General features: G+C 42.0%; 1 protein-coding gene across 5 annotated transcripts in view; it reads right to left on the reverse strand.

Moving 5' to 3' along the window:
* ppp1r42 (protein phosphatase 1, regulatory subunit 42) overlaps positions 1–12,569 on the reverse strand; it is a 117,252-nt gene that overhangs the window by 92,167 nt on the left and 12,516 nt on the right. For 2 of the 5 annotated variants that reach the window (XM_060824102.1, XM_060824106.1), the window contains exons 1-2: positions 7,026–7,372; positions 1,547–1,772 (exon numbers count right to left, since the gene is read on the reverse strand). In XM_060824102.1, coding sequence (XP_060680085.1) covers positions 1,547–1,678 — 132 coding nt within the window. In that variant the 5' untranslated portion in view covers positions 1,679–1,772; positions 7,026–7,372. Of the gene's footprint in view, positions 1–1,546; positions 1,773–7,025; positions 7,373–12,569 lie in introns of those variants that run through there. The other 3 variants (XM_060824105.1, XM_060824103.1, XM_060824104.1) reach the window with 3 other exon arrangements.

Here is a 12,569-nt window from a genome sequence, read left to right on the forward strand (position 1 = left end):
ACTAGCTAGCCACAAAAGAGGAAGTGAATAACCTGGCAATTACTGGTCAGTTAGTTTAGTATTTGGAGGTGCTGATTTTGGACTGGGGTGTACAAAGTTAAAATCACACAACACCAGGTTATAGTCCAACAGGTTTATTTGGAAGCACCAGCTTTCAGAGTGCTGCTCCTTCATCAGGTGCCACAACCACCTGATGAAGGAGCAGCGTTCCAAAAGCTAGTGCTTCCAAATAAACCTGTTAGACTATAACCTGATGTTGTGTGATTTTTAAGTTAATTTATTGGTTGGGATCCTTCTAGAAACAATAATCTGCGGAAAAAGAAACAGCAACTTGGATAAACATAAAGGAGAACCAGTATGTATTTGTTCAGGATAAATTGTATTTGACCAAATTAGTTGAGTTTTTGTCAGGGAACAGAGAGTGGATGAAGGCAGAGCAGTTGATAAATTTTTGGACGTCTAAAAGGTGGTTGAAAAAGTACAAGATAATAAATAGCCTTGCTAGTAAACTGAAGCACATTGGATAAAAGGGGCAGTAGCAACATGGATACAAAATTGACTAAGGAATAGGAAAACGAATTGTGGTAAATGGATGGTATTCAGGTTGACGGAAGATACACAGTTTAGGATCACTGCCTGTTTTTGATACTCTATTCATTAACAGCTTGAATTTGGATATTGCATAACTTCAAAACGTGCAGATGACACGAACTTGGAAACGCAATTTTAAGAATGCCCATCACACTCACACACACACTTAACCAAGCTTACACACACATATACACTCACACCCATACGCACACATTCACATGCACACTCAATCTGTCACTCCTACACGCCCACACATGTATGCTTATGGGATGAATATATTTTTGCAGAATTACATTTTATTTTGCTCAAAAATTGCACGAATCCATGTAAAACTATACAGAGGGTTTGTCGGTCTGCCATAGCATTGGGACACAGGCAGACTTCACACCTATTGTTTAAAAAGCTGAGCTATCTTGAGAATGTAATTTTAAAAAGTTCTGGGATTTACATATCAAAAACAGAAACCAGCATATCCGATTATAAAAGATGAAAGTTTTAATCTAAGATTGTTTACTGTATCACACCTCCAAAGCACAGAGAATTCAATCCCACCTGGAGTTTTCTTGTCATTTATGGGCACCACAATTTAAGAAAATATGTGAAAGCTTTGGAGAAGGTATAAAAGAAATTTATTAGAAAAACTCTGGGAAGAAGTGATTACAGCTATATGCATAAACTAAAGAAGCCTTACAGCAGTGAAAACTAAAGATAAGATTGATGGAAATGTTTAACATCTAGAAGAGTCTGTAAAGATTAAATAAAATGTTTCCAATGACTGAAAGCTTGATGAGCAGAGGACAAGAGACAGCAGGTAGAGGGGAAGTAGTGAAGGGGTTGGTGGTGATCAAGCACAGAGCAGTTCTGATTCCTATGCTGTAGTTTAAAGATTATATATGCATATACACAATTAAAAACAGAGAATATAACTTATCTTTAATCAATTAAATGAACTTACAATTTCATCAATATTCTTATTTGCAAAGTTTAGATGAGTCAATTTTTTTAGGTATTGTTCCAATGGTTCATCTCTTCTGTTCTTTACATGGATACTATTTTTAGCAATTAGATCCACTGTAAGTCGACCCATGATGTAACAGATTTTAATGAACTTGACTCAAAGCTATTTCATGTAAAGTTGTATTTGAACTGTTGGCTATTTCCATAAAAATAACTGAATTCTTCTGTGGAAAGAATTTAAGAGATAATTATAAATGAGAGATATGTACATTATATGCATTTGATAATTACATATACCTCCTGAAAATAGCGAGGCAGGTTTTAGTGTCTTCACTTTATGAGATTTGTAGCTCAGGTTGAGGTTCTGGATGTAGGTTTGCTCGCTGTGCTGGAAGGTTCGTTTACAGACATTTCGTCACTATACTAGCTAACATCTTCAGTGAGCCTCTGGACGAAGCACTGCTGATGATTCCTGCTTTCTATTTATATGTTTGGGTTTCTTTGGGTTGGTGATGTCATTTCCTGTGCTGATGTCATTTCCTGTTCTTTTTCCCAGGGGGTAGTAAATGGGCTAAAAACAATGACTGCAGATGCTGGAAACCAAATTCTGAAATATAGTGGTGCTGGAAAAGCACAGCAGTTCAGGCAGCATCCGAGGAGCAGGAAAATCGATGTTTCGGGCAAATGCCCTTCATCAGGAATACAGGCAGAGTGCCTGAAGAGTGGAGAGATAAATGAGAGGCGGGTGGGGATGGGGAAAAAGTAGCATAGAGTACAATAGGTGAGTGGGGGTGGGGATAGGTCAGGGAGGAGGGTGGGGGAAGGTAGCAAAGAGTACAATGGGTGAATGGGGATGGATGCCAAGGGGTCTGAGTAGCCCACAAACCCACCAACACACTAAAATAGCTGCTAATGAACTTGAAAGACCCTATACAGACAACAGGCAAAACTAATGTCATTTACAAAATACCACACAAGAACCGTAACATACACTACATTGGACAAACAGGGAGAAAGCCAGCCACCAGGATACATGAACATCAACTAGCCACAAAACAACATGACCCTCTCTCACTAGTATCCTCACATACAGAAAAGGAAGGACACACATTGACTGGGAAAACACATCCATCCTAGGACAAGCCAAACAGAGACATGCATGAGAATTCCTAGAAACATGGCATTCCAACAGAAACTCTATCAACAAAGATATTGACTTGTAGCCCATTTACCACCCCTTGAGAAAATGAACAGGAAATGACATCACCATAGGAAATGACATCACCACAGGAAATAACATCGCCAACCCAAAGAAACCCAAACATATAAACAGAAAGCAGGAATCATCAGCAGTGCTTTATCCAGAGGTTCACTGAAGATGTGTGGCTACTGTGGTGACAAAATGTCTGAAAATGAACCTTCCAGCTCAGTGAGCAAACCTATATCCAGTTTCTCCACAATACAAGTTGGGCCACAACTGTGATATTGAGACCCAGTGCATAACCTGCCCTTGCTTCACTCATATCTTGGTCTCTCTTTGATTGATACCATTATGATTTGCATTTTACTGCTGTATTATTGAAGCAGAATAAACTTGTCCCATGGAAAAATAGTTAATCTTTCATTTATTGAAGCTTCTTATTTAGCTTTAATTGTGGTTATATTTCTTACTCTCATATTGTGATTTTCTAAGACAACCTTCACAGTTTTCTAATGTTTTCACAATGCTCACACCCATTATTATTTTATGCAGCTTTGTATTTCCTTTCAATTTGATATCATCCTTAGCTTTCTTTGTTAGTGATGGAAGATGCATTCTTCTCAGACAGTATTTCTTTCTCATAGGATATTTCTTTGGTGAGGGTTATGAAATGTCTTCCCAACTATCCTACTGAAACCAACTTTGTCTTTATACCTTTTCAACTGGCTTTAGTTAAGCATAATGCATTAGTTTCAGATTCAAATTCTACACCCTTAAGATGAATGAGAAACTATGTGATACAATATTCTTGTCAAGAGAAAACTGCCAGGTTTATAAGTGCATGTTCAAATAAGCTGTCAACTGAATGCATCTTTGAGCAGAATGCTGAGAGTTCAGTAAGTACAGGAATCTTAATATCTTTCTAAATATCTAAATTTTGCCTGTATTTCATGTTTAACATTTAACTGTAATTAGCTATTTAAATTCTAAATTTCATCTAGGTTTAAGCAGGGATATATAAATTCTCCACTTGAGAGCAACTGAAGTAAGTTAATTAAAAAATCCAGCTTAAACTGTTCTTTCAGCATTTGGAACAAATCTAACTCAGAGTGTATAAAGGCAGAGTGTGACTTAGCATTGAATGTGACTTGAGCAGTGTATGCTGGGAGTTGGGTGAGTAAGGAAATTGTGTGAGGAGGCAAAGGAAACATTTCCTAGTTTTTTAAATAATTTTTTCACCCTGTAGGAATTGGTTCCTACTCGACAACCTATTTGGAGAGTACCTCGTAAGTGATTAAGATCTATTCCAATTCTCAGATTTAAAATAGTATAGGAACTGGTGGTAAAGTTGACAAAATATATTAAAAAGGAAAATAAATAATTGAACCAAGTAATTACTTAGTTAATTAAAATACTTTAAGGATGGAAGGGCAGATAATGTACTATTATTGATGTCAACCTAATAGGTCGTAGCTCTCCATTCTCTCGCTTCTTACTATCTTAAATAGTGGGATTACATTTTCTATTTTCCAGACCAGAGGAACCTTTCCTGATACTATAGAATGATGAAAGATAATTACTAATTAAGTTTGCAGATTAAGTTTGCAGATGACACTAAAATTGGAGATGTAGTAGACAGCGAAGAAGGTTACCTCAGATTACAACGGGATCTTGATCAGTGGGCCAATGGGCTGAGAAGGGGCAGATAGAGTTTAATTCAGATAAATTGAGGTGCTGCATTTTGAGAAAGCAAATCTTAGCAGGACTTATACACTTAATGGTAAGGTTCTAGGGAGTGTTGCTGAACAAAAAGACCTCTGAGTGTTCATAGCTCCTTGAAAGTGGAGTCGCAGGGAGGTAGGATAGTGAAGGTGGCATTTGGTATGCTTTCCTTTATTGATCAGAGTATCGAATACAGGAGTTGGGAGGTCATGTTGCAGCTATACAGGACATTGGTTACGCCATTTTTGGAATATTTCATGCAATTCTGATCGCCTTCCTGTTGGAAGGATGTTTCGAAACCTGAAAGGGTTCAGAAAAGATCAACAAGGATGTTGCTCGGGTTGCAGGATTTGAGCTATAGGGAAAGGTTGAATAGGCTGAGGCTGTTTTCCCTAGAGTGTTGGAGGCTGAGGGGTGACCTTATAGATGTTTATAAAATCATGAGGGGATGGATAGGATAAATAGGCAAATTCTCTTCCCTAGAATCGGGGGGGTCCAGAACTTGAGGGCACAGGTTTAGAGTGAGAGGGGTAAGATATAAAAGAGACCTAAGGGGCAACTTTTTCACACAGAGGGTAGAGCGTATGTGGAATGGACTGCCAGAAGAAGTGCTGGAGGCTAATACAATTTCAATATTTAAAAGGCATCTGGATGGGTATATGAATAGGAAGGGTTTGGAGGGATATGGGCCAAGTACTGGCAGGTGAGACTAGATTGGATTGGATATCTGGTTGGCTTAGATGAATTAGACCAAAGAGTCTGTTTCCATGCTGTACATCTCTATGACTCTAATATGGAAAATTATAATCAGGCCATCACAGGAAGGGGCAGAAAGTACAAATTAAGAGTAAATCAACTCATAAGGCTAGATTCAAAAATAAAAAAAAGGATAAACAAATGATTTGTATCTGAATTCATGCGTTTCCAAATAAATAGACAAATAGACAGAGCAAATAGAAATAAATGGTTATGACCTGTTAACCACCATGGAGACATGGTTGGAAGATGACATAGATTGGGACTTGAATATTAAAAAGTTCATGACCTGTAGGAAGGACTGAAAGGTAGGAAGGGTGGGAGACATCACTTTGTTAATTCTTGATACAATTAGCGTAGAGAGCAATGGCCCAGGTTGAGGAAACTAGGATACAGAGTCCTTCATGCAAAGGTGAAAAATGATAAAAGCAAGAAGTTTCTTGTGGGAGTGATGCACAGGTCTCCTAACAGTAACTATGTGGCAACATGCAACGTCAAGGAAGGAATACTGCAAAATTTATTGAAAGGCTTGATGATAGTCATGGGGGAAATTAAATCTCTATACTTTTTTTTAGATTAGATTAGATTCCCTACAGTGTGGAAACAGGCCCTTTGGCCCAACTTAAAAAAAAACAAATGGACAAAGCTGGCCTAGATGAAAAAATTATTTGAGTATAGTGTCTTAGAACAGCACTTTTGGAACCAACCACAGATCAGCCCACACCTTACTTAATATTATGGAATGCAGTAGGAATAATTAATGACCTCATAGTGAAGGCACCCGTGGGTAATAGTGACCATAATGAAAGATTGAATTTTACGTTCGGTATGAGGGAGAGGAGTGGGTCTAGGACTAGTATTTTGAATTGAAATATGGGCCATTATGAGGACATTAGAATGCAAAAATTAAGATGGTGGCAGCTGCAGAATAGGCAGCATTCTGGTTCTTGAACCCATCCTCTCCCCAGCACCAGACCTGCCACATTCTTCTTTCTCCTTTTCTTTCTTTTCTCTTTCAGCTTCGTCTTTTCTTCTTTTTGGCAGTGAAAGAAAATGGCTTTGGCAGAACCAGGCAGCCTGGGGCAACCAGTGCCAAGAGAGGGAAAATGCAGTCTGCAGATCAGGACAGCTAGTGGCGAGAGTGGGAGAAAGCAGCTCATGGCAGCGGTGACAAAGGCAGAGGCAGGCAGCCGATGGTGGTGATGGTTTCAGTAGTAGGATCAGGCTGCAAACCAGTGACAGCAAGCAAGGTGTGAGATCCACCCTTTGCGAAAAGTATGAGTCCTGCATGATTAGGCGCTTATGGACTGTGGTGTTGTACGGTTAACTGTGCTTCTTTGTTTTTCAACTTTATGTTTAGCTTTTTAACTTTATTTTACTTCTCTGATTTCTAACCAAGGTTCTGTACCTGGGTACCTTTTTACCTAAGCTGGTGCTGTGAGTGGCAACTTGTAGACTTTTCACTGTAATGGTGAGAGCGTGTATAATCAATAAACCTAATTAAATTCAATGTAGATAGAGTTGGTTAAAGTGAACTGCTAAATCAACAGACAGGTCATTAAAGATGTAGTGGCACAAATCTAAGGGGCATTTCAGAAATAAATTGTTCCTTCTCAAGACAATCAATCCCCTTATCTCTGGAATCAATCTAGTGAAGATCCCAACAATTTATTTTATCAGTGCTGAAGAAGATCAGTGGACTCTGTTCTTTCTCTGTCCACAGGTGCTGCCAAGCTTACAGAGTTTCTCCAGCAATGTTTGCTTTTGGTTGAGGTATAAGGGGATGGTGCTGACGTACCCAGAAGCTGTCGGTGCCACGCAGCTCGAGTTTCAATCGCTCTGAAGCCGAAAGCGGGTGATATTGGCGCAAACCACGGCGTGAGGTGAACGAACTTGAACCCACCGAGCGGCCAGCTCCGGGCCTCCCCGCCACCCGTCCCAAGGACTCCGCATTGGAGCTGCAGAAATAATCAGATCAGGGGGCGCCGACTCGTCCTCGCACTTACAAAAACACCGACTCTAACGAAAGGTGAAACAGTAATCTTCGTTCCGCTGGCCGGGCGGTCGCGGAGCAGCCGGCGGCCGTTTCGAACGCGGCCCCGTTTGAAAGCTCGCGGCCGTTGCCGTGGAAACGGGCGCCACCTTTTACTGGAGTCCCACAGGCGGCTCAGGTCCCAGAGGAAAAATAGCTCGCTCTTTCGGTTCCGGCCTTTAACTCGTATCAGAGCAGAAAGAGCCAGGACGGTGTAAGGCATTGTTCTAATTTTGTCTGTGATATTGAGGAATGAACGAACTTCATAATTTCTGCTAATCAGGTAAAGTCACCACAGCCTTACTGAAGATCATACCTCAGGCGAGGGGAGAAGAGTCCTTCGAAGAATTGAACCTAGGATATTAGGCATTAGTCTATATTATCAGCTAGCTGTCCAGCCAACTGAGCTAATTGACTCCTAATTAGGACCCAAGATCATAAGACATAGGAGCAGAAATCAGGCCATTCAGCCCTACGAATCTGTTTCTCCATTCAATCATGACTGATGTTTCTCAACTCCATTCTCCCGTTTTCTCCCCGTTCCCCTTGATACTCAAGAACCTATCTATCTCAGTCTTAAATATACTCAATGTTCTGGCTTCCACATTCTTCTATGGCAATGAATTCCATAGATTCACAACTGTCTGACTGAAGAAGTTTCTCCCTATTTCTATTCGAAAAGGTCTTCACTTTATTCTAAGGCTATGCCCTCGGGTCTTAGTCTCTCATACCAGTGGAAACATCTTCCCAACATCCACTCTGTCCAGGCCATTCAGTATTCTGTATGTTCAATTAGATTCCCCCCATGTGGGTGGCATGGTGGCACAGTAGCTAGCACTCCTGCCTCACGGTGCCAGAGGCTTGTGTTCAATTCCCACCTCAGGCAACTGTCTGTGTAGAGTTTGCACTTTCTCTCTGTGTCTGTGTGGGTTTCCTTCAGGTGCTCTGGTTTCCTTCCACAGTCCAAAGATGTGCAGGTTAGGTGAATTGGCCATGGGAAATTGTCCCGTAGTGTTAGGTGAAGGGGTAAATATAGGGGAATAGGTCTGTGTGGGTTGCTCTCTGGAGGGTGAGTGTGGACTTGTTGGACCAAAGAGCCTGTTTCTACACTATCAGGAATCTAATCTAATCATCCTTCTAAACTCCATTGAGAATAAACCCAGAGTCTCAAATGTTCATTATATGTTTCTTTTCATTCCTGAAATCATTCTCATGAACCTCTGAACACATTCCATGGCCAGTATATCCTTCCTGAGATATGGGGCAAAACTGTGCACAATACTCCAAATGCGGTCTGACCAGAGCCTTATAGAGCCTCAGAAGTACGTCCTTGCTTTTGTATTCAAGCCCTCTCAAAATAAATGCCATCATTGCATCAACCTGTAATTTTACCTTGAGAGACTCCTGGACTGGAACTCTCAAGTCTCTTTGCACTTCAGACTTCTGAATTTTCTCTCCATTTAGAAAATAGTCCATGCCTCTATTCTTCCGACCAAAGTGGATGACCTCATACTTTCCCATGTTGTACTCCATCTGCCACTTATTTGCCCACTCTCCTAACCTATCCAAATCCTTCTGCAGCTTCCCTGCCTCCTCAATGCTATCTGACTCTCTACCTATCTTTGTATCGTCTGCAAACCTGAGCATAAGTAGGCCATTTGCCCCGTAAAGTCTGCTGTACCATTCAATGAGATCACAACTTATCTGATCACTCTTTCCTTCACTAGCTTTCCATGTAGTGGGCGGCATGGTGGCTCAGTGGTTAGCACTGCTGCCTCACAGCGCCTGAGACCTGGGTTCAATTCCCGACTCAGGCGACTGACTGTGTGGAGTTTGCACGTTCTCCCCGTGTCTGCGTGGGTTTCCTCCGGGTGCTCCGGTTTCCTCCCACAGTCCAAAGATGTGCGGGTCAGGTGAATTGGCTATGCTAAATTGCCCGTAGTGTTAGGTAAGGGGTAAATGTAGGGGTATGGGTGGGTTGCGCTTCGGCGGGTCGGTGTGGACTTGTTGGGCCGAAGGGCCTGTTTCCACACTGTAAGTAATCTAATCTAGGTGACGTCTGATTCCTTTGCTGATTAAAAATATGTTGATCTCAACTTTGAATATATTTGATAGCTCTCTGTGGTAAAGAATTTCACAGATTGATGATCCTCTGAAAGATGAAAATCTTCTGTCTGAAATGGGCAAACCCTTATTCTGAGATTATACCCTCTGGTTCTAGACATTCCCAAAAGGGGAAACAACCTCTCCACATTCACCTTGACAAGCACCTAAGAACTTTTCTGTTTCAATAAGGTCACCTTTCGTTCCTAAAACTCCAAAGTATAAAGGTTCAACCTACTCAACCTCTCCTCATGAAATAATCTTTCAATGCCCAGGATCAATTTAGTGAACCTTCTCTTGACAGCCTCCAATACCAGTACTGTATATCTTTCCTTAGATAAGGGGACCAAAACTGTTTACAGTATTCCAGGTGTGGCCTTGTATAGTTTCAGCAAGACCTCCCTATTTTTAGACTCCATTTTCTGTGAAATAAAATTTGCCTTTCCTATTATCTGCTGAACTTGTATACTAAGTTATTCGTGATTCATACCTCAAAGTCACCTCTTTGCTGGAGCTTTCTGCATCTTTCCCTGAATAATTAATATTCAGTTTTTCTATTCTTTATGCAAAGTGCATTACCCCACATTTTCCAACGTTATACTCCATCTGCCAAATTTTTCCCTATTCATTTAACCTGTCTATATCCATCTGTAGACTCATTGTGTCAGCCTCACTATTTACCTTCCAACCGATTTTTGTGTCATGTGCAGACTTGGTGATAATACATTCATTTCCCATATTGAAGTCATTTATATTTTAAATAACCTGTACTGATCCCTGTAGAACTCCTTTTATCCCAAATCTGTCTTGTAACCCCCAACATCATGGGATCTTATGTTGTCTTGTGTTATGTTCCCAGGAAGAGAAATTAAAGGTGTTGGTTCATCTGCTTCTCAGCCCCCAATGCCCTCCATCCTTCTAATGCCTGAAACCAGGAACCATAGTCAATGGCATCAAACAACTTTATATAGGTTTAGTAAAACATCTTGGTTTTGAACCTCATTCTTCAATTTATAAACCAGTGGAAGGTCATGTTCTGAACAGCAATATCCAAAACACTTTGTTGAAAAGCGTGGCGCTGGAAAAGCACAGCAGGTCAGGCAGCATCTGAGGAGCAGGAGAGTTGACATTCCAGGCGTAAGCCCTTCATCAAGACTGTTGGGGGGGATGAGGGGAAGGCGGCTGAGAGATAAATAGGAGAGTGGGGGTGGGGAGAATGTAGCTTAGAGGGTGCTAGGTTCAGGAAAATCTCTTCCGGATGTGGAAGGATCGTTTGGGGCCTTGGGTAGAGGTGAAGGGAGGTGTGGGCGCAGGTTTTGCATCTTTTGCAAGGGAAGGTGCCTGGATTGGAGGGTGGGTTGGTGGGGGGGAGACGTGGATCTAACAAGGGAGTCACAGAGGCAATGGTCTCTGCAGAATGCCAATAGGGTTGGGAAGGGAAATATATCTTGATTGTAGGTGGTGGAAATGGCGGAGGATAATGTGCTTTATCTGGATATTAGAGGGTTGGAAGGTGAGGATCGTTGGGGGGGGGGGTTCTATCCTTGTTGCGGTGGGAGAGGTGGTGTTCAAGGGCAGAGGTATAGGAAGTGGAGGAGATGTGCTGGAAGGCATTGTTGATGATGTGCAGGGGGAAATTGCGGTCCTTGAAATAGGAGGTCTTCTGGGATGTTCTGGTGTGGAATCACTTTTCCTGGGAGCAGATGCAGTGAAGGTGGAGGAAATTCGGAGGCAGAATTTTGGCGGACAGGTCACACGTATTCTGACAAGTCCTGACGAACCTATCCCAACAGTCACTGCATCAGAGTTCAGATCAGGTTTCCTTCATGTGAATCCAAGGAAAGCAATGGGACCAGATGGAGTGCCAGGCTGTGCACTCAGAGCATGCGCAGATCAACTGGCAGATATCTTCTCGGACATCTTCAACCTCTCCCTGCAGCAGGCTTCTGTCACTGCCTGTTTCAAGTAGGCCAACATCATCCCTGTGCCTAAGAAGGCTCATGCAGAATGTCTGAATGACTATCGCACAGTGGCCCTAACTTCGGTGGTCATGAAGTTCTTTGAAAGGCTGGTCATGGCATGAATCAACTCCAGCCTCCCCACTATTATTGATCCACCCCCAATTTGCCTATCAGACCAACAGATCCACATCAGATGCCATATCACTTGCCCTTCACTCCTCCATAGAACATCTTGATACCAAGAACAGCTATGTAAAAATCCTACTCATTGACTACAGTTCAGCCTTCAACTCTATTATCCTCTCGAGACTGATAACTAAACTTATTGATCATGGACTAAGCCCCACTCTCTGCAACTGGATTTTCAGTTTCCTGACCCACAGGCCACAATCAGTGAAGACTGGGGACAATATTTCATCCTCACTAACACTCAACACTGGAGCCACCCAGCAGTGCGTACTTAGCCCACTACTGTACTCACTGTATGCCCATGACTGCGTCACCAAATACCAGATTAATGCCATTTACAAGTTCGCTGATGACACCATAATTGGTCAAATCTCAGATGATGACAAAACAGACGGGAAGTGGAAGACCTGGAAAAATGGTGCACTGAGAACAACCTAGCTTTCAATGCTGGCAAAACCAAGGAACTCATTATTGACTTTCGGCGGGATGTTACTCATGCCCCCTAAACATTAACAACACACAGATGGAACGAGTGGAAAGTGTCAAGTTCCTGGGAGCGGTCATCAACAACAAGCTTTTTTGGACTCTTCATGTGGACGCACTGGTTACAAATATCTCTTTTTCCTCAGGCAGCTGAGAAAATTTGGCATGACGGCGATTACCCTAGCCAACCTTTATAGGTGTGCCATTGAGAGCATTCAGTCTGGATGTATCACTACCTGGTATGGCAACTGTACCAGGTAGGTACAGAGAGTGTGAACGTGGCCCGGACACTCACAAAGGCCAACCTCCCTTCTATAGAATTCATCTACCAGGCCCGCTGTCAAGGAAAGGCCGCAAGCATTCTCAATGATCCATCCCACCCTGGCATTGCTTTTCTACAACCTTTACCATTCGGGAGACGGTACAGAAGCCTGAACACATGCACCAGCCAGTTTCAAAACAGTTTCTACCCTACTGTTGTTAGAATACTGAATGGACTCACAAACTCTTAGCATTTGCCTGTACCTGTGTTTTAGTTTTTGCCACTGTTTACCTATTATTTACTATCTATGCT

This window comes from Hemiscyllium ocellatum, chromosome 4 (genome assembly GCF_020745735.1).
Source record: "Hemiscyllium ocellatum isolate sHemOce1 chromosome 4, sHemOce1.pat.X.cur, whole genome shotgun sequence".
Classification (NCBI taxonomy): domain Eukaryota; kingdom Metazoa; phylum Chordata; class Chondrichthyes; order Orectolobiformes; family Hemiscylliidae; genus Hemiscyllium; species Hemiscyllium ocellatum.